This window comes from Tamandua tetradactyla, chromosome 8 (genome assembly GCF_023851605.1).
Source record: "Tamandua tetradactyla isolate mTamTet1 chromosome 8, mTamTet1.pri, whole genome shotgun sequence".
Classification (NCBI taxonomy): domain Eukaryota; kingdom Metazoa; phylum Chordata; class Mammalia; order Pilosa; family Myrmecophagidae; genus Tamandua; species Tamandua tetradactyla.
This window is the reverse complement of record NC_135334.1, coordinates 17188091-17210419: the sequence shown is the minus strand read 5'-3', so window position 1 is coordinate 17210419 and position 22329 is coordinate 17188091. Positions and strand designations below refer to the sequence as shown.

Below are 22329 nucleotides of genomic sequence, written 5' to 3'. Positions count from 1 at the left end.
CCATAGAGTATTATATAAGTTAAATGATACTTAGGAATTGGGTTTATTTACTCGACAGGACACTGGAATCTATGGGATCTGGCGGTGCCTTCTAAAAGTGTTTTAGGAACTGTGCAAATCTAGGAGTGATTTTGCTGAGGTGGAACTAGAGCTCTAAACATTTCTTCTTGTGTAGTGAAGGATCAGAGGTGGAAAATGGGAGAGTAAGGGGGATGTGTGAACATTAGTCTGGCTGTTAGTTGAAATGACACTCCATAAAGAGAAGTGTAAGATGTGGATGAGTGAGAGTGTGGCGCAAGCCCTGTAAACAAGCCTTGATGGCCGAGGCAGAGGGTTGCTATGAGATTAGACATAGATAAGTGAGAAACTTACATGCCATAGTTTGGAGTTCAGATTTTATTCTAAAGGGGTAGGAAACCATAAGAGGACTTTAACCAGGGGAAAGGAATGGTTAAAAAAAATGTCAGATTTACTTTTTAGAAAGTTCATTTTGATAGCAAAGTAGAGAATGGATTGGAGGCTAGAGGTAGGAAAGTGATGCCTTCCTTCTTTCCACCCACCCACCTGTCCACCCACCCATCTACCCACCCACCCAACCATCCATCCATCCATCTGTCCATCTATCCATCCATCCATCCATCCATCCATCTGTGCTGCTTCCATCCATGTAACAAATAAATATTATTGAATGCCTGGTTCTGAGAACAGGCTCTATCAGTAGATAGGCCTACATTTGAAATCCTGTCTTGCCACTTATCCAATCTGTGTGACTGGGGAAATTAATCTGTCAAGAATTAAGTCTTATCACCTGAAAATAGGATGAACAATATTAGAAGTTCATAGATTGGTTGGGAGAAATAAATGTGATAATGCTTAATAAATGTTTGGCATGGTGCCAGGAGCTCCTACATATTCAATAACTTTCAGCCATTTTTATGAATATTAACAAGTTGGAGGTACAGATTTAGAAGCTGTCATGATACTGGGATCTAAAGCCATTGGGTGTGAGGACCTTCACTAGGGCAGGATTCTGTTCAGCAGACAGACACTGAGTGTGTATTATAGTCAGAGTGCTGAGCTGGGCAGTGAGGAAGGTGTAAAGCTGTGTGCCTTCATGAGTTTGCAGCCCAGGAGGAAAGTCTGAACTTTAATGCAACCGAATGTGTTCAGTACTTTAATGTACTGAGCGGTGGATGTCTAGCAAAGCTTCTAGGAGAAGGTGGGATTTGAGATGGGTCTTAAAGAGTGAACAGAAATCCACTAGGCAGATATGGAGAAACAGGGTGCTTCAGGCACAAGTTGTACAGAAGTCTGGGGTCAGGAGAAGGAGATGAATATTAAAAAACTGGGAGAGATAGGTAGGAATAGAATATTGAAACTTTTAGAGAATAAGGGAGATGAGGTATTGAAATATAGACAGGTGTCACATCATATTCAGTGGAGAACTTTGAATTCCAGTATGAGGATTTGGGGCTTTGATATGGGGACTGGTGGGGAGCAGGAAGATACCATCAGGTTTGCTTAAAGATATAAAGACAGGGTGTGATCGTGAGGATAGGAGAGGAAAAGGAGACGGAGGAGACCACTTAGAGGCTCTCAGAAAAGTCTAGGTGGAAGGCATGAGAACCTGAATTGGGGCCCTGGGAATGGAAAGGAAGAATGGATTAAAGACCTTTTTGGAAATGGAATTGACAGAAATCAATGATTTAGTTTTTGTGGGGTGAGATGGACAAGATGCGTTTGCAGCCTGAGAGATGAAGATATGATGATGCATTTGAAAATGAGGGCAGTAGTGGGAGGAGAGTTTTGGAGGAAAGATGGCAAGCTCTGTTTTGGATATGAGGTGCCGGTAAGGCATCCATCTGGAGGGCATGTCCAGTTGGCAGCAGGCTGTTGGGCTGAAGTGGGCAAGTGTGATTGGAGCTGGAAACAGGTATCTTCTGCTTAGAGATGCTGTTGACCTCATGGAAAAGCAGGAGATAGCTGGGTGAGGACCACATTTCATTCAAGGTAGTGAGAAAGGGGCCAGTGGCCCACTGGAAGAGGTGAGTATCACAGCAAGAGGAGGAGAGATTTTCTAGAAGGAAGAAGGCGATCAACCTTAACAGCACAGAGAGATTGAAGTGGCAGCTAACAGTGTAAGTTTTTCTATTGACCGATGTCTTGAAGGCAGAATTTCAGTTAACTAGATCCTGAGGTGGGGTATGTAGGGTGGGCTTGAGTGGAGTCCCTAGGAGATGAAGAGTTCTCATGACCACTTCAGTTATTATGTCTGAGATTCCCGTAGTTGGGGATACCTGGAGTTTCCTTCAGGTTAGAATTCTTTCGCCCCCTCTGCCTGTGCCTCGATAGCAGCCAGTTATCACTCGGGATTCAGGACACAGGGAAGGATAATGGGGGCCCTTTTCCATTCCATGGCCTGGAATTGCCTTGTGCGGAGAAGAGACAAGGGGCATGTTGCAGGCTCATTGTATCTTAGATCGGCATCTGCTGGGTTATCATTCATACTCTTGTACTCTTTTTGAGCAAACCAGTTGGGGTTAGGGGTAGGGTTCTGGCTGCTTTGCAGGAAAGTAATCAATCCTAGCAGACAGTTTAAATCTTGTAATACTTGACCTTGAGCTGGAACTAGCCTGAAAGGAGGTTCAACCCAGAAAGATGAAGAAAGCACCTGAGTCCAATGTTTAAGAGCTTCCTGAGGCTTCACCGAGGTGGTGATCCCAGCCACCCCCCTCAGGTTCAGCTTTTCCAGCTGAGCAACAGGGACACAATTTCCTATTCAGACCAAATGAGTTTAGAGCACCAGTAGCTAAAGGATGTCAGGGGATGTTATGAGAAATTGAGAACCTATTTTGAAAGAGGCATCTGAGGCTTCCCTAAAAAGCAGTTTATGTTAGTGTTATGAGAGTCTTAACTGTGAATTCTATTTTGGGATGGAGAGAAGCAGCATTGAGGCTTACTTTTCTCCATTGGTCCTCTGGGCATATTTTTCTTCCCTTTCTCTGGCTTTCTTTTTGTCTTCTCTCCTGGTTGCCCTTCAAAACTTTATAGCACTTTCTCCCTCCTCAACCCTCTGCCGCTTCATCATCCCCCAACTTGCTGGTTTGAGTTTTGTTCCTGTCCTCTGCTGAGGAGCCCCCCAGGTGGGTGGTTTTACTGAAAGGGGCTTGGTTTTCATTGCACCTGGGTCCAGTGGGGCATCTAAGGTTGCAATGGGGTCTTCAGGCAAATGCCAGGGTTCCCACCCCACTCCCTGAGGAAAGGCTGTGATGAGGCTTCCTGAGAGTGCTCCTGGGGCCCTTAGGCAGCTCTGCTGGGAGGTTTCCTAGGCCTGGTGCTGCGCTCTGTCTGCCCCATAGGTAGGGCCCTTGGCTTCTCACCCTCTCACCCTTGGGCTCCTTTTCCTTTCCAGTCTCACACGTCCTTTCCTTCTCATTTTCCCTGACTCTTTCCTTCTTAACCTTCCCCTTTTTCCGTCTCTTTCCTTTCTCCGTTTTCTCAAAGAACAGCAAACACCTATTAGAATTTATCTGCATGCAGTTTTTTTCTTGCCTCCTTTTTTTCTTTTCTTCTCCTTGTAGTCCTTTAACCACACAAGCTAAAAATCAATGCATAAATATTTATACCGCTTATGAACCTTCATGTAGGTGGATCTGGTTTAGTGCAAAGCATCAGGGGCCTGTTGGAAATGGATTTTGGGGAAGGGGGATATGGAATGAGAAGGCCTCTGCTGGGGTTATTCCTACCCCAGGCAGGGGAAGCAGGAAGCAGTAGGCCTACAAGGAAGCAGCATGGTGTGGGAGAGTTACCAGTCAGAAGACCAAGTTTCTAATACTTCTATGATCACAGACACTTAGCTTCTCTCTGCTGTGCATTGGTCTTCATTTTTAAAATAGGGTTTATGACCCTTATCATTACTAGCCAGTTGAATGTTTTAAGAGCCCAGTGAAATAATATGCATGCGAATGTTTTGAAAAGATGCATTATTACCGTTATTTCTATGGACAAAAATGTCCAAAACAGAATTTAGAAACTTTGACTTTGTAGCATTTATTAAATGAGCCAACAGTATTGGATGATCTCTAATGAATCTTTCAGTTCTTGTGTTCTGTGTGCCCAAGACAATTTCTGGAATCTAACAGGAGCTCAAACAATATTTGGACAGATGGATGGCTGGGTGGGTGGATGGATGGATATCTAAATGTCTAATTGCCCTCCTTCCCTTTATTCCTGTTTCTGTTTCACATTGACACCACCGCCCTCTCCTGGCCAGCAGCGGTATTGCGGTGCAGATAAGTCCATAGCTAGGCCCGTTTCTCCCTGTTTCTCCCCAGCCCCTTTACTCTGGCTCCCTGAGCTTGCTTCTTTGGCTCCGTCTTTGGCCTCCAGTCACTGACTGCCTGTCTCTCCCCCTCGTCCCCTTCCCACCCCATCCTCTGTCCATCTGCCCCTGCAGCACTGCCAGTAACTCAAACCGCAGCACGCCGGCCTGCTCGCCTATCCTCCGGAAGCGCTCTCGCTCGCCAACCCCACAGAACGCCGACGGCGACACCATGGTGGAGAAGGGCTCCGATCATTCCTCCGACAAGTCGCCGTCCACACCGGAGCAGGGGGTGCAGCGCAGCTGCTCCTCACAATCTGCCCGCAGCGGTGGCAAAAATTCCAAGGTGAGCCGGAGCCCTCTGGAAGCTCCAGTCTTCCCCGGGAGCGGGCTGCAGGGACCTTTACCCTCCTTAAGTATCTTCCCAGCTGAGCTCCCTGAGAGAGGCTCCATCAGCCAGTGAAATGCTTCTGCCACTCAGGATGGTTATCTCTGTTTAGGAGCTGGGGAGCGTCCCCTGCCTTGAAATTTGGAGGAGGGATATGCTAGGGTTCAGCGGGATTATATCCCTGCTGCCTTTTCTAATTTGGTCCCTAGAGCTGTATTGAGAAGGGAACTTTCCTTGCGATAACTGTCCCACAGAGAGTCCTTATGAACTTCATCGAACCCTACTCTAACCTCCTCCTGTCCATCACCTGGCCTTATCTTTGGTATCAGTCTGCCTGGTGCTTATCTGGCGTGGAGGGCAGGAACAGGTCCCTCCATCCCTCCCACCTGTGTCAGAACTCAGCCCCAGCCTAAGGGTAGGGCTAAAACAAGCCCCTAAGGGGGTATGAAAGGGCCCTGTGCCAGTTATGGTTTCCAGAGGTTTTCTTTGGCCATATCAGTCCTTTGGGGAGCAGGAGATACCTTAGCTTCCATGTTCCTTTAAGAAACCTCTTTTCATCCCTGCACTCACAGGCCCTGGGGAAGGGGTGGGGACCTGGGCGCGGGGTTGCTGGCGTCCCAGTTGAATGTGTCTTTTGACTTCTTGTTCTTCCTCTTCTTCCCCACCGTTTCCCCAAATACCATCTTTGCATGCTTGGTCTTAGTCTCACAAGCGCCTCTCAAAAGTAAGCCATCTTTCGTCTGTCTTTTTATCTCCCCTCTAGTATGGAATTGTCTGTAGTGCTCAGCATCCCCCTTCCTTCCCTCTGCCCCCTCCCAGTTCTGGCCCAGATGTCTTGCTTGGTCCCTTTGGCAGATGGGCCGACCCCACTGCCCCCCTGGCAGGTTGGCTTGAAGTCACTGAAGGACCGTTCCTACTGCACCCCAAGTTGGAGAGCAGACCTGCCTCCTCCTCCTCGTGTCTCTGCCTGCTCCCCAAACACTGCCTCAAGCTAGAAATTGTGATTTTATTTTTTATTCCCTCCTTACATGGCGCCATCTAGAAGCAGAGTCCTGCCAGGGGTTAGTTTCATTGTGTGGGGGAGCGATGCCTCGAGTTCCCCTTTGAGGGGTGAACTTTGATTCTCTAACAGTAGTGATTGGGGGTCGGTAGGAAGGATGAGTTGATGGAGGGTTGTGAATTCTAATAGGTGAGTTCCTTCATACCAGTAGCCTCAAAGGCTCCACCTGGCCCACTCCTTCCATCAGCCCTCTTAGAACCACTCAGCTGGAGACCCCATTACTGCTTCCACCAACCCAGTGTCCAGCCCCAGGGGGTCATGCTGTTCTTGGGGTCCTGGATTGTGATCAGAGAGTGGAACATGTCCACCAGAGGGCCTGGTGCCAGGGGTGGAAGTTGGTAAACAGGTACCCTAGCTTCCACCAGGCCCAAGGGAGATGCGGCCAGGTCGGAGAGGCATTGTCAGAGCTGCTAGAGACCCCAGGATTGCAGCAGGCTGAGGAGTGCTCAGAAGGGGTTGAGGGTGAGCAGTGGGTATTTTAGAATTGGAGGGTTCAGGAAATAACACCCACGGGGAAAGGGGGTGGGTGTAGCCCGAAGAAGAGAAGACGGAGGGATGGTTTAATAATAGTCTCAAGCCTCTGAAAGCATTTTGGGGAGGAGGTGGGTGAACAGCTGTTCTCTCTCCTGAAGGAATAACGAGAGACAGGGCTAATCCTACAATCTGACCTTCAGGCTAAAAGCACATCTTCATTGTGAGGATTTTCAGTGGCTATTACTGGCTGTGGACAGGGGAAGATGCTCGCAGTGATGAGTCAGCAGGAGTTCTCCCTGGGTTTACCTGGCCCAGGTTCAGGCTTATCTGGAGACAAAGCTTTTGAGGTGGCCTCTGTCAGTCCCTCCTGAGCCTCTCACGCCTCTGGCTTCGCTTGACTTGGGGACTGGGAGGTGCTAGCGGCCCCAACTCTGGAGGGAACAGAGATTGCCTGACAAGGGATTCAGGTTGTCCCTTCTCTGTGCCTGTCTAGAGAGAAGGGCACTTTTCCTTCTTAAGGTGAAATGCTCAGCTTCCTTACTCTCTTATCCCTATGCCCAGCAAGTACTAAGTCAGTTTCCAGTGAGCTGGAATGGTTCTTATTTATGGCCATTAGCCACCATTTGTAGATAGAGCTGGCTTTGATCAGATGATGGGTGAAGGTGAGTACCCAGAAATGAAGACTTTTTTCACCTCATAAATGGTAGGTCTTCTTGGGCAGACAGGAGTTCAGAGACCAGGTCCCTGTCCCCTGGTCAGTGTTCCATCTAAACAGGAGATAAGAAAAATACCAACATTGTCTACAGACCAAATCTGTCTTTAGAACTGCATGAATTGCTCTGGATGTTATATGGATTCAGAGATAAGAGAAACCACGTATGAATGAGTGGGGTAGATAGGAAATATGTTGGGAGCAGGTGGCTCTGAGCCGGGCTGGAAGCCTGAGTGGGATATTGGAGAGACAAACACGAGAGATGATGGATGGACCAAGAGCTGAGTGTGAATAGAGAGTTGATCTTAGCCCCCTTTGACAAGGAGCTACAAAGGGAGGTGATTGAAGGAGTTGAGATCTTCTTCCCATTTGAAGAGGTTGGGTTGTGGCAATGTCCATCCCCATTACACCCATCTCTGAATTTCCTTACTTTTGAAACCTACTCCCGTTCTCCCATCAGTCATTTCCATCCGCACCACCACCGCTATGCTCCAAACACAGTGAAAATGGGACCCACTGTGCAGAGCACTGTGCCATCCCAGGTAGAACCAGAAGCAGCTGTTGTGGGTCTGGGACATGCATGAGCAGGATACATGGACCTCAGAAGAGAAGCACAAGAACCAATGTAGGAATTAAGCTCTGTACAGGGCAGGGCCTGAAGCAGAGAGTGAGGGGAAGCTGCAGAAGTGAGGTGAAGAGAGCAGAGTAAGCTAGTGTTGTGGGAATACCACCCGCGCCTCCCCCATGGAGCATTGTCTCAGGTCAACCAGTTGTATCCTTGGGAAGACCTCTACCAGCCAGAGCTATTTTCCTAGCTAGGCTATCTCACCCCCTGGCTCCTGCCCCCCTCCTCAAGGAGGCATGCCCTTCTGTTTTTCAAGAAAGCTGGAGAATGTCTCCTTTTTGCTGACACAGCCCTAGAGTCAGGTCTAAGGCAAGTCTCAATCCTCATCTCTAGGCCTCCGTGTCCTCGTTTGTTCTGATGTAGGAATTGGGCCAAGTAATCAATGAACTCCCACACCCGTGACCCTGTAGCTGTACTGCTAGCTGCTGCCCTGCCCACAGGAGTGGCCTAGAGGAAGGTCAGGTTTATTTCCACTACCCAGGACACATGGCGTTCTTGCCACCTCCCGGTGCCTGCCCTGTGTTGATGGCTTCTGGCCACTAGAGGGTGATGTTTTCCTGCTCCCGTCATCTAAAGTAAGACCCAGCTCTCCAGCGTGGAGCCCAGAGGCTGTGGCAAACTTGGCCCACCGCCCAGCTGTGAGCCCAGTTCTGTGCCACTGACGCTCCTTATCCCCTTTGTTTAGGGTTGTTCCCCTTTTTCCTCCAGTTCTAATGCTTGCGGCTTTCTTTCCAGTATGACAGACTCAACCTGATCAAAGTAAGAAGTTGTTTCTTTTTTAACTCCCGTTAGACTCCTAGCTCCTCTGGCCCTCTGGTCCACCTCCTCCTCCCTCCCTGCCCTCCCCCGCCCATCTTCTAGACTCCTCCAGCCTTTGCACTGGGGAGATTTTTTTAGACGTGGCCAGGGGGCAGGTGTGTGTGTGCAGGAAACCACCTCAAGGTAACTTGGGTCTGTTTCCAGGGCCCTTGCCTTCCTTCAGGGCTGGTGCCTCTCCACCTCTTCTAGGAAGGCCCCCTGCTCAATTCCCCCTCCCAACAGCTCTGTCTCTGTACTTTTCCTGACTCCCTCCTCCCCTCCCAGTTTTAGCCAAATCCATTTATAGTTGGCCAGAGTACCCATCACCCCCTCCCTAGTTCTGTTCCTCCTTCCCTCTGGTCCCCTCCAGAGGCGGGAGAACTCTGGCTTCTTACCTGGTTGGGCAGCCTCATTTGGCCTGTCCTCCCACCCTCAGAGGCAGTGCCCCTCTGCTGTCCTCACCCACCACGAGACTGGGCTGTTGACAGCTCCTTTTAGGACTTAGTACTAGGAAAGGGGTGCCAAGAAGATCAAATTAATGTCCAAGAAGCAGATCAAAGTTCAGGGACTCCTGCCCATAGGAGGTATTCTCAGGGGGTACAAATGGATTTGCCTAGAAGGGTGGGGACTCATATTTCCCTTTGGCACCCTTGACAGGAACAGCTGAGAAGTGGCCCAAAGATAGCTGGTTGGGGATAGAGTCTCAAGCTGAGGGACAAGGCAAAAGTCCTTGCTCTTGAATAGCATATTTCCCATTTCCTTCCAGGACTTTAGAACACATATTCTCATTCCCCTTAAAAAGGAGCACATATTATATACAAAAGTATCACACAACTGGTTAGTAACAGGACAGAGCTTCCCTGGCTGAGGCTCTTTCTCTGTCACCCTGAAGCTCTTTGTTCCCAGCAGTCAGAAGGAACAGACATCTCTGTGCCATACATGGAAAGGGAGGGTCCACCTCTTCTGTGGAGCTGAGGCAGGAGGAGAAAGAGCATTCTGCATGAGTTGTCATAAAGGATCTTGGGCCCCACTTGGGCCCCGTTCCCTCCTGGGGTCTCACGTGAAAGCCAGCACAGTGGGGATTGTGGGGAGGCAGGGGATTTTATCAGCTCGAAGCAGGTGTTTGATGAGCTCCCTGTGGTTTGATACCTGGCAGCTTCCAGAGTGCCGCCTTCCCCCCATGGGGAGACACGCATACCCTGCCCACCTAGCTAGCCCCCTGCCTGCTGTTTCGGGTGCGCACAGGATTGGGACGTCTGTTGAGGGCCCAGGAAGTAAGATGTCCCTAAGTGCAGAAGGAGACAGATGCAGGCTCTTTGTTCTACCCACCTGTCTCCTGGTGTGAGCAGGCTTGGGCCAAAATGCTGCTGAGGCGAATTATCAGCTTCCAGTCCAGGATTCCGAGGCGGCTGAAGCTCCAATAATGATGACAAAAGTTGGTTTTGAATATTTGGATTTGGCTCCTTCACCTGCTAAGAGCCTCCAGATTGGAGGAGAGGAAGTGACTTCCAGCTGGAGCCATGCTTTGTTGAAAAGTGACCATGGAGCCCGCCTTACCGAGGGAGGTGGGGAGCCTGCCATGCCCTAGGCCCCACTAGCCATATTGTGACTGTCGAGGTCGGGAGTGAGGGTGAAACAAGCCCTCTCAGCATAAGACCACCCCTATTTCCCCGCTCCCTGCAGCTCCCCACTTCCAGCTCCTTGAGGGTGAGGGTGGAAGAGTTCTGGTGGACTTGAGGTGAGAGGTCACATGCACTCAGGCCCACGCCCCATAGACCTCCTGAGACGGCAGCTACCTGATTCTCCCCTTGCCGTTGGGGCCTGTAAGACCAGATGGAGGGGTAAAGGTTGCTAATTTGTTCTAGGATCCACACCTCTGGGTGGAGCTAAGGTGTTGCCCCACAGGCAAATTTCTACTACCCAGAAATTCTCTACCTTGATTATATACTTGGGAAGCTTTTTAAATGTAAAAATGAAAATAACCTACTCCCAATCCAAACCCACTGGAGCAGGCTTCGAGGGGTGGAGCTTAGGCAAGTGTGTGTGTGTGGTGTGTGTGTGTGTGTGTAAAACTCTCCTCTATCTACTATCTGTCTATCTGTCTTTCTACCTTCCAAGTGGGCTGCGCTTAAAGGACTCCTGACCATAGAGATCAGTAACAGATAAGGCATAATCTTAGCCATCCCTCTTCTTTCCTTAAGAAGCTTTCGTTACGGTGAAGGCAGGTCACCTTTGCCCAGGGATGGGAATGGAGAACACCCGATTCTGGAGCAGGTGTGGAGTCTGGATTCTCTGGATTGAATTGGGGAACGGCAGAGTCGGAAGGGGCCCTTAGAGAAGATGTGCCTCCCCCCCTCCCAGTGCAGAGCGCCCAGCTCCCCAACCCAGCCATTATCGCATCAGCCATCAGGCAGTTGCTGGGGCAGAAAGAGGAATCTCCTCCCCTGCCCACTGAGAGCAAGGCTGGAGGACGCTTTTCGGCAGTCCCTTTGCTTCCCTGACCTCCAAATGTCCCACGCCCCGTCCTGCCTTCTGCCGAGGGGTTGACTTGGAGCAGAAGGCTGGGGTGGTCTCTGTCTGTATTTTGCATCTGGTCAGGGCCTATCTGGGGACAGGGTCTTGGATGCCTGCGGCGCATCCCTTCCCCCCATCAGATGAACCTGGTGATGGGGCCCCCACTCCCCTCTGGCTGGGCTGTAGCTGGTGCTGCCGCTGCCTGCCGCCCCCACCGCAGTGGGGCTTCCAGCATGGGTTGCTCCCTGGGCCTCCTTTCTGGAACTGTCTTGAGAAAGGAGGACCCCTCCTGAGCAGCACCGAGGGAAGCATCCAGCTGCATTTGGGCTCCTCCCTGCCGGTCCCCTGCTGTCTGTGTGACCCGCCCTCTGGAGCCTGGGATACTCTGGCCATTCCCACCACCTCTTCCCTGACTAATTTTACCTTCTCTTTTATTTTGTCCTTTCAGAAAAGCCAGAGTTGGTATAATGTAAGTATTCTTGTTTCTCTTCTTGCTGATGGGTGGGGGAGTGGAGGTGGGCAGGGGAATGGAGAGGGATGGAGGGTAGTTTGGTCCTCCTGCGCACTTGAGCCCATCAACAGGATAAGGGAGGCGGGATTTGTCCTTACCTGCCCTCTCCCCGAAAGACCAGATAAATGGTTATCTCTTGTAGCAGCCCCACTCGGTCCTGCTGAGGATTGATAGGATGCAGGAGAGTGAGGACAACTAGCCTTTCTTTTCCCGCACCCGGCCTGCACTCCTACAGGCTCTTCCAGATGGCACTTAGAGGAAGAATGAATCTTCCAAGCCCAGGCAGAATTCTAGGACTGGGTCAGCCCTGCACGGCCTGAACTCGGGACCAAATCTTCCTGCCCTCGGTCTAGACTTTTTTAGGGGGAAACACAGCTGAAAAGCTTCCCCCTAGTAGAGAGGCCGTCCCCTTTAATGGAATTTGACTTCTGACCACAATACCCCCTCCATAGCCCCAGAAGCATCTCTCGATGCTTCTAGAAGACAGCCGCTGCCCTTAGGTCTGCGGGACCCTTTCGTGGGTCATCCCCGGGGCCTGTTTCAGCCCGCCGCTCCATACCCAGCACCCACATGGTGGAGTAAGCGATCCCTATCAACACCATGGCCTCTTGGCATACAGACCGTGCTGTGGGATTTTGACCATTTCCCCTCGAGAACAGCTGGCTGAAGTGTCTCAGCTGGCCCCCTGCCACATTGTGCTCCATCCCCTGGGGCTGCCCAGAGGAGGGACTGGGGTTTTACAGCCACCACCTCAGCTGTCTTCTTTCTTTCTCTGAGCCTGCGGTTCTCCCTGCTTGCTCCAGAGTGAGCAGGAGAATGCCATCGCTCCCCTTTCCCCCTAACACTGAGCTCCACTTCAGTAGGTGGGATGAACCGTGCAGAGGGGTGGCTGCTGGTGGCTGTGAATGGTCAGTTGTTGAGGAAGACACTGGTTAAGGGGAGGGCAGCGGGGGCGGGGAAGAGAGGCTGGAGTTGACTGTGTGTGTGAGGGAGGGGGGCCTTGGGTCCGAATCACTTGTGTGTATGTGGGGTGGGTGGGTGGGTGTTCCCACACGGATCAGCAGTCCCCCCAGATGGGGCACATGCTGGTCAGTCCTGCGGCTTTGGACCCCCTGCAGCTCGGCGCCGTGCCTATCCTGGGTGCTGTTGATTGATCTACCAACCTCAGCCCCACCCAGCACCAAACAGAGGTTTCTGGGCTGTGCTGATAGGAGGGGAATGGAGGGTTGGGGTGGCCTGGGGTGGGAGAAAAGTCACGAAACCCTTTTTCCCCACCTTCACCTGGCCTTGTGGTCTTCCCGCCTGCTCAGAGACCTCACCCCTGGTGAAGAGAGAAGCTCCTTATGGGTGGAGAAAGAAGTGAGGAAGTGGGTGGAAGGTGATCTGTCTTCTTGGGAGCTGCCCTGGGCCAGGATTTTTTGGGGAAACCAGCGTCCTTCACCTAACAGTCCCCTCCCCTCTGTGCCCCACCTTTTGATGAATATTGTAAAAATTTGGTGCTTCCAAAGGGGAACAGAAAACACCAGGCCACAGGCTTATTATTAAAGTACCAAATTTGGATACATGTATCCTCTTCCTTATTTCTAGGTTCCTGCCTCTTTCCTTTTGTCTCTCTTTCCCTCCCTTTAGAGCAGGTTTTCCTGCTGCTTCTCACTTTTCCTCTCCTTGTATTCCCTACCCTTTGTTCTCTGATTCCTTCTTTTGTTCTTTTCTACCTCCTCCACCTTTCCTCCCCATTTCTCTGATTTCTACTCTCTTGTGTGGCTTCCTCTTTTCTCTCTGATTCTAACAGGTTTTTACTCTATCTCTCCTTTTTTTTCCCCCATCCATTTCAGCCCTAATTACTCAGTCCCAAGCATACATGGGCAGAACTGGCTTCTGTGCACATGGCATAGGGTTAGCAAGAGATGCAGCTTCTTGGTTGGAGGATGGCAATGGGCCAGCTGCCATGTGGGGCCAGGAGTCGGGGGCTCTAATGCACAGATGTGGGAGAGACTGCAGAGGGGCAAGCCCTGGCTGCTGCTTCCCCAGCTGCGTCCACTCTCGGCTTTAGCAGTCAGTCCTCACTGACACTGCAAATTGCCTTACATTCCTTTCCCAGGTCTTTCCTACCTCTCACCCTCAGCTTGTATGTAGGTTGTCTCTTCTTGCCCTCCACCCTCATCCCCAATGAATTGCAAAAGCATTAATGACTCTCCACCCATTAATTCACAGAGGGCCAGGGCACAAGGGGCTCTTGTCTCGAGCAGTGCTTAGTGATTCTCTCCTGACCTCCTCTCTCCTGGACTCCGATGCTTACACAGGGTTCTCCCAGAAACTTAGGGGTGACATTTCATGGAACCCAGCTGTTCCCTTTTCCTCTCCTGCACCGTTCAGAGTAGCCAGGCAGCCCCTTCCTCTGCCTGCTGACGGGGCTTCCTGGGTCTGACCCCCACCCCCATGGACTGCCCTCTCTTTGTCCGACTAAACTCCCAGGATGGACGTCCTGACTCAGGACTGGGGTCTGGAACAGAATAGAATGGATAGAGAGGAGGGAGGCGGAATAGAATGGATAGAGAGGAGGGAGGCGGAAACGGCCGGTGGACCTTGGGAAGACACTGAGATTAGAGGGTAGAAGCCCAAACCCTGGCGGCTTCCAGAGACTTAGCACCCACGTTCCTCGGACTTCCTGGGTAGGGATGCAGCTTTACAGAGAGTAGGGAGGGCTGGTGCCACCCCCATGGAATGCGCAAGCAGGTCTGGCTGGCATTAGTCTGTAGTGATGGCTTGCAGAGTATTGGGTTAGGGGTGGGGAGGACAGTGCGCAAAGTGGGGTTTCTGAAAGGGAAGCTGCTGCTGAGAACCTTTTTTTAGATTTCCTGGAAACTGACTCTGCACTCTTTGCCCCTATCCATCACACTTCTGTTCTTTACCCATGAACTTGAGCATTCTTACTGGTCCACGGTTACCCCATCCCCTGCCCATCCTTCACTTTCTCGAGTTGTCCCGACTCCCTGGTCTCCTCCTTTCTCTACCTTTCTGTATTACAGCCCACCACTCATCGCCCCCTTCCTTTGCTCAGTCACCTCCCCATCTCTCCGCTGTCTCCTTATCCCACAACTGTCTTCTCCCTACTCAGATTTGGTAAGAGGCCAGGATTTCCTCTGAGGGTCTTATTGGTTTCTTCATAAGTAAGGTCAGTGCTTTGCCAAAATCCATATGTTTTTCTCCTGGGCTCCTCCGCCCCTCCCTTCTTCCTGCTCTATCCTTGTGGGAGTACCACTTGGTCCCAGCTCCCTATATTTGCTATAGAGTTAATGTTTAGCCCAGGGCCAATTCCCTTACCTCAGGCTCTCGCTCCAGGCTGCCCTGCGCACCCCACCCCTTACGAAGTGGGTGTAGAAGACAAAGGTGTTGGTGTATGCCCAGTCTCATCTCCGGGGTTATCTCTTTGGGTGTACCCTGCCCCTGTCTCACCCCAGCACAACCCAACAGTCATCAGCTTGTTTAGACTGTTAGCAATAGTCAGTTTTTTCTGGGGAATGACTGAGGATCCAGTCCCTCTCTAGGGTCTCTAGACTTCCACAACCTAGATCTCGGGGATCCAGTGCCTCTTGGATCTGTTAACCTCCACCATCTAGATCTTGGGGTCTGGCGTGGCCAGGGGAGAGTCATTTGGGTCACCCTGGAACGTGCAGTTGCTGCTCTGCTAGGACTGCCCCATGCAGGCTGGAGAGGGACTGGGAGGTGTGCTGGCGGGTGTTGCCAGGGACTATATATATACAGAAATTAGGGATCTTTGTGTTTGTGTGTACATAGAAGGGGCAGTGCAGATAGGAACCATTTCACAGGTGTGTAAGGAATGTATTCATCTGACAAATAATTTTTGAGCCCTTCCCTGGTATTGGAAATGCGTCATGCTTAGTGCTGTAGAAGCTGCTTAGGTCACTGATCTTTCCTGAAGGAGATGGCAGTCCAATGGAGTAAGTTATTCTGCAGAATGAGTGGAGGGGGCCTTGGGCTCAGGGTGTGCACATCCAGAAAGGAGGGTAGTGAGTTTTCTGGGAGAGGTTTTAGGGAGATTCAGACTATTCTTTCTTTGTTTCCTCCAACACTGTTCACCTGGGAGACCCCAGGTTCCTCTGAACCAGTATGTTTGGGTTTGGGATCTAGGACTCTACATTTTCTTTTTTTAACGTACGCACTGGAATACACACTTGATCACTTTTGAGTACACTGCTGCCTAACAATCCTTTTCTCACCATTCTCTGTCCTGTCTAATCCTTGCACCGAACTTCTATGTCTGGAGCTTATCTTACCCGATTCCTCTCCCAGATACCTCGGGCTTCCCTGGATTTGACTGTTTTCTTTTGACTCTGAAAGGTAGAGAGCAGATTCTCTGCTCTCAGCATTGCTATTTTTTGCCCTCAAGGTCTGAGCAGCTGCCTGGGAATCCTTTTGGCTTTGATCTGCCCCTATCCATCACCCACCCCCACCCCTCGGCCAGTGCTATAGGTGTGGCAGGGTCCCTCCAAAGGAAAGGAGGTACCTCAGACTGCCCCTGTAGTGGCGGACCTCAATTCCTCCCAAGGATCGCCCCAGCTTCTCCTCACTGGCCTGTCTGAAGCTAGTTTTTATAAATTCCCAGGTCTCCTGTGCTGCTGCTAGGACGCTGGTGGATGGATGGGTCAGTGGAGGGAAGAATGCGCCTCCAAAGTTGAAGTTCCTGGCCGTTTGGGTCTCAGATTTCAGATTTCATCATAACAGCAGTGCCCCTGGCACCTCCTCCTCCCCTCCCCCATGCCGAGCTCTGGCCAGCAACTTTCCATTGCAGGAAACATCTGCTGGGGTAGGCCAGGCTCGGCTGGGGGTTACTGGAGGACATTGGCCAGGACCATCACCCAGATCCTGTAACTTGAAGCATGTCTAGGGCTTGGGCCCTGCCCACCCAACTGCCCGCCCTGCCCCCCTCCCTCCTGCCCTGGGTGACTCTAACAAAGAAGTTGTTTGCTGGTCAGTGGAGAGGAGCACTGGGCTGGGAGGAAAGGGGAGTGTGCAGGGGGGTGAAAGAGGTACAGGCCCTGTTACCGCAGCCAGTGGTGGCTTCTACCAGGGCAAGGGCTGTGAGTCACAACTGCTAGTATACGCCCAGAGTAGGAGATTGCTGGGTGATTGAACATGCCATTCAGTGGGGCAGGTCGGAGCTGGGTAGCTGGGCATTTGGTTTCCTCTCTGGAGTGTCAGACTGAGTCACCCTGCTGTGCGTGAGTAACTGTTGGTGGTGGTGGTAGTGGGGGAGTGCTAGACCTCTGGACCCTGCTGCGGGGTCACCCTCTCCTGTATAAACTTTGCCTGTCCTGCCTTGGAGTGACTGTCTGCCCTGCTCGAGAGGTGCTCAGCATTCCCCCTGGGGTGCCCACACTGTTGGCGCTGAGCGGGATGAAGCAGAGCCGGGTTACGGGAGACCAGCTGGCCGGCTCGCCCCAAATACCATGCTGAGCTCGTGAGGTGTCCTGTTGGGACCCAAACTCTGGAAGAGGAAAAGATCAGGAAAATCGCTGCTGGACCGTCTGCCTAGAAGCCAGAGGTCACCCTTCCGCGTTGAGCGCAGGCGAGACCAACGTGTTTCCTTCTTTGGGGACGGTGGGGCTCAGCTTCCCCGGAGTTGGGCTCCGTTGGGTGGGGAAGCCACAGGGAGCGATGGAATCTTTGACGGAGTCTGGGGTTCTCTGGAGTCTCCTGCTGGAGCAGGAAAGCCAGTCTTCGCTGTGGTACCTGAAGAAGTTTTATGACCTACCTGCTTGTACCGAACGCTGCTGCTTCCACGGATCTGAAGAAATCCCAGCTGTGAGTGTGCGACCCGATTTCTCTGTGTCAGTGTGACAGTTCTGCTGGCGCTTGTTGTTCCTCATTTTGCTCTGCTATCCGAAAGGGGCCAAGCCCTTGAACCAAAATTCTTTGACAATTTTAAATGAAAGCAGGTGGGCCACACCTCCCCCTCTGGAGGAAATTGCTTTCAGAGTGTGGGCGTGGGATGCTGAGGACTCATGGGGTCTCTGGCATCAAGAGGGGCGCCTGATGGTGGGTGTATCTCTGTACCTTGCGCTCTCTGGTGAGGAAAGGTAGACCTGCAGTCCACACAGGCAGTCCGGTAGAATGGGAGTTTTATTGACAAGCCTGAGTGAAGGCGTCTCTACGCCCAAAAGGCATCCTTCTGGTCAGATTTGGCTTCCCCTCTCCCCATGGTTGTAGCTTCCCTCAAAGGAGAGGAGAGGGGCTGCTCCCTTGATTTGTTGCAGTTGTGTGAACATGGCCAAGCTCCCTGCATCTCCATGTCTATAGTTATCTAAGTTCGTTGCTCATTGGATATGAGAGAAACAAAGGTGAGGGGCCGATATGGAAAGAACGTTAGAAAGAGAGGGGGGCTTTGAGCCCATGAGGTAGGCTGAACCTCAGGCTGATAATGGAACTTTATAAAGACATTGTCAGGGCGTACATGGCTGGTGGGGGCAGGGAAGAGTCTTATCCCAAAGAGCGTGTGTGCTTCTAGGTCATCCATGTTGTTTCCATCTTGGCACAAGGACTGTGATCTGTTACTTTCTGGAGGCAACCTCGTGTCCCAGTCGAGGCCAGGAGCTCCGTTCAGTCTGCCTGGGTTCACATTCTGTTCTGCCACGCAGTCATCACATACCTGGAGCAAGTTGCTTAACCTCTCTGAATCTCAGTTTCTTCATGTGTAAAATGGAGCAACCCCATGAATGAATGAAATGATTATGTGAATGATTCAGGCCAGTGCCTCGTACATAGTCACAGCTCATCACCCACCTGCTTAATTGCAGCTCTAGGAGGTCAGACACAAGAACTTAACTGACAGCCATTGCTTGTGGACTCTGTGTAAGAGGCCAGAGGGCTGTCTGTTTGGATATCTCAGTACCAGCTTGAGACTTTTCCGTGGGCCAGAGGAATGTTGTATTCTAAGTCTTTTCTAGCCATGGGTGTCATGGGACAGGCTGGCTACAGATCTCCACTCCCAGTGGCCCTCACACTTGGTTTGAAAAAATGGCCAGCAGATTTTGAGGTCTGGGAGTGGACACCATAGATGCCTTCTGGGGAGGCAACAGGGCCCCTACCATTGAGAGTGACACTCATTTTTATAAAGAAGCCAAGAACAAGAGTTTAAAATTCAAATTAACTGTGGACAAAGTGCCTGAAAGCACTATCTGGAAAACCTCCCCTAAATAAAAGGCCTGCCTTTTTCTCATATTCTAGCCTCCTGAAATACCCCTATTCCCTGTCGCACCAAAACCATTGGGCCACTTGGCTCAGGAGCTCAGTGTGTGCTACTAATGTGGCTGAGGCCGGCCAAGGCTTCCCTGTGGTCTATTGAGCTTTGCAGGAAGCTCATTCGACTGTCCCACAGTTGTGTGCCAGTGACTACCCAGCGAAGTGGGCAAGAAAGTGTAAATGGCCGTGACCCTTGTGGGACCTTCCCCAGGACGGCCCTTCTGCCGGCACTCGCTCCTGTGGACGTTCACCATGGTGTCTGTGTGCAGCAGAGGCCCAGGGGCAGAGCAGGTGCCTCTCTGTCACCATGTGTAGCTGCTCCTGAACTGTGTACTCATTTTAGGTATCATCCTTGTGTGCCCTGTATCCATAGGGCAGGCATCCTCTATTTTGTGGGGTAGGGGATACATGGTCTGGGAATCCAACTTGGGTCTCTCGCGTGCAAGGCAAGTGCTCTTTTTATATAATTATAGGATCAGAGAGGTCAGAATTCCTTTCCGTTCAACTGGTTAATGAAGTTTCCAAGGAGGATTTGTGAAGGCAGTCTCTGGGTATAAGAATCTGGACTGAGGCACCCATAAAAAGCAAGGTGGGCAGAGAGGGACTATATCTGGCAGCATAGCAGCCAGGGCAGCTGAGCACAGCACTGGATCTCAAATCCGAATTCAGGTTCCAGCTCTGCCACCAACCAGCCAGATGACCCTGGGTTAGGTGGCTTCTGTCCAGCCTTAGTTTCTCATCAGTAGTGCAAGAGTTGGGATTAAATGATCTTGTAAGGATGGGGAGAGAATAAAGGGTAGCACTTTCCTGGGTACCAGGTGTGCTTTTAAATCTTCCACCTATGTGTCTGAGTACTAGTTTTATGTACTAGTTATTTTTCTCTTTTTAAGTGGTGTCTTTCATGTGCAGCCAAGTGTTCCTCCTGTAGTCATGGCAGTGACTTTTTCTGATGTATGACTGGTACCGTCCTTACCTGGGTCTAGCTGAGGGACTGAGAAGCCCCCTAGAGCAACTGCTTTACTGTCCACGTGGGACTGCCTGCTGGCAGAGGTCAGGAGAGAGATAGCTGACATGACGGGTGCCAGGAAGCTCCTGGAGGTTTTCCTCCTTCCTCTCTCTTCTTAGGGTGTAATTTGGGTCCCTGCTTAGTAGGTTTGACTTTTCATTGATGGCCGCTGGATCCACAGTCCTTTATAGTATCCTGATCTCCCTTGGTTCCCAAGGGAGAACCCAAGCCTCCTTTGTCCATCCAGGCCTCCTAGCACCTATGGGTTAACAGAGTCTTTTTAACACTCAAGCAAGTGCCCCTCCCATACACACCTTCCTCCTTAAACTCTCAGAACGTGGGTGCATCCTGTTAAACTTGGCCGTTGTCATGCAGGTATTAAGTCCCACTTACAAGCAGAGAAATGAAGACTTCAGAAAGCTCTTTAAGCAACTTCCAGACACGGAGCGCCTCATTGTTGGTGAGCTGATTGACCTCAGAGGGGGAGCAGGGAGGAAGGCTGGGAGTCCCAGGGGTGGTGCGCAGGCTGCTTCTGTCTAGAGAAAGAAATGGCTCTGAGCTAACCCAAGTAAGACCATCTGTCTGGGAACCGGGAGCAAGGCTGTCCAGAGCGTGGCCCCAGCAGTTGGGGCTCACGCTGAGCACCAGGTGAACAGCAGCCTCTAGATCTGGAAGGAGACCCTGTCATTCTTAACTCTGAAGATGGCTGAACAGTGGAAGGCATTGGAAATAATTTTGCATGGGAGGGAGGGGCAGCTAGCTCAATTTTATTGACCTTTTCCACCTCTAGCTCGCTTGCTCCCTCCCCCCAGCTCATCTACTCGATTGCCTCTGTGCAGTAGCATATTTTGCATCCTTCACATCCTGCTCTTGAGTTGCTCTGGACCTCCTTTCGAGTGCCTCCTACCTGTGTCAGCCATGGACGATCAGGCTCCCTGGGGCTGGCGGGAGGGGTAGCATGCTTAATATGCTGTGGTTTGCTGAAAATGCTTCTTGCTTCTGAGCACCCCTGTCCCTCATCCTACCACAGATTACTCATGTGCACTCCAAAGAGACATTCTTCTTCAGGGCCGACTCTACCTCTCTGAAAATTGGATCTGCTTCTACAGCAACATCTTCCGCTGGGAAACTCTGGTAAAGAGCTGGGGTGCATGCTCCCTTGGACTGTCCCCTAGGCTGAGGCTGAGCAAGCTGCCTCTACTTTCTCCCTTTGGCTGACTTCATACTCTACCTTAAGTGAACAAAAACACATCCGAGTCTTGCAGGGTACCCAGTTCTGAGCCCCAATAACAGAATCTCCTCTGCCATTGTCTCCCCCTCTCTCCCTCTTGGGGGTAGAAGGAAGCATTGAGAGCAGTTGCTTTTGGCAAATGCTAGGGAATATTTGGCAAGGGCTCCAACAGAAGGCAGCATAGCCGAATAGAAAGGAAATAGCCTTGGGATTCAAAAGGACTGGCTTGTACACTTTCTGGATTTCTGCGACTAATTAGCTGTATGATTTTAGGGTAGTCTTGTTTTTTTTTCTTTGCTGACATTTCCTCATCTTATAAAATATGGGGAGAGGTAAAATAATTGACTTTTAGGGTTCCCTCCAGCTCCGGTGTTTTTCATTTCTATATGTGGCAAATAATGATGGGACCTCTGCACGTAGAAATGAAAAATATCCCTGGACCAAGAATCAAGACATCTTTGGGCTCTACATGAGGCTCAGTCACTGCCTAGCTTGTGGCCTCTGGGAAATAAGGGGTTAAACCCAATGAGCTCTAAGGAGGTCCCTTCTAGGTAGCGAAATATCTGAACGGTGATCTGATTTCTTCTGTCATGAGAAGAAATGAGGTCATGAGAATAGCCTTGGCCTGACTCTATCAATGCCCCCTCTTGCTTGTTATCCATTCTCTGTCCCTGTGGGTTTGCCAGCTGACAGTCCGTTTGAAAGACATCTGCTCCATGACTAAAGAGAAAACAGCTCGCCTCATTCCCAATGCCATCCAAGTTTGCACTGATTCAGAAAAGGTAAGTGGAGTCCCCCACACCCTGCTCTCTTACATTGCATTAGTATGGAGGCTCATGGGATTGGGATAAAGAACAATGCAGGAGCTCACTCCGCAGTGGGCAGGGTGGTCAGAGGCTGAGCAGGCGTCGGGCTAGAGGGGCAGAATACTGGAAATGAGGCCTGTGGCTGTAGGCACGCTATGTAACCTCTCTAAGCCTTGGTTTTCTCGTGCATAAAATGAAGTCCGCAATCCGTATTCAACAGGGTCCTGAAATGCTGCCATCTGTTTGAAAACATCGGATTGTAAACTCTACAGAGATGAATTGCTTTTCATTAGATATCAGCCTAGCTGGTTACAGCTCAAAGAGGGATGAGGAGTCTGATAGGAAATGAATTGCCCAGATCATATGGGGAGAATATGGTAGATAAAATGTAGGGTAGAAAAATCGCTATGTTTTTCGACTGCTATCCAGACATGAAGACCTTAGATTCAGGATTAGGGGTGGGCCTCTCTGCTGATGGCACAGTCTCCAGTTCCCTGGACTTGAGCAGTCCTCTGGCAAGAACCTCGGGCCTCTGGGGTCAGGTAGTCTTTGGGGTGAATTCTAGCTCTTGTACTAACAAGCTTTGTGATAATACAAGTTGCCAAACTCACCAGCTTCTG

At 50.9% G+C, this 22329-nt stretch overlaps 1 protein-coding gene across 7 annotated transcripts in view; it reads left to right on the top strand.

The window, feature by feature from the left end:
* The window catches only part of GRAMD1B (GRAM domain containing 1B), a 185899-nt gene that overhangs the window by 135948 nt on the left and 27622 nt on the right, over positions 1 to 22329 (top strand). For all 7 annotated transcript variants that reach the window (XM_077112619.1, XM_077112616.1, XM_077112618.1 and 4 more), the window contains 5 exons: positions 4457 to 4667; positions 11341 to 11361; positions 20048 to 20132; positions 20703 to 20806; positions 21590 to 21685. In XM_077112619.1, coding sequence (XP_076968734.1) covers positions 4457 to 4667; positions 11341 to 11361; positions 20048 to 20132; positions 20703 to 20806; positions 21590 to 21685 — 517 coding nt within the window. The remainder of the gene's footprint in view (positions 1 to 4456; positions 4668 to 11340; positions 11362 to 20047; positions 20133 to 20702; positions 20807 to 21589; positions 21686 to 22329) is intronic.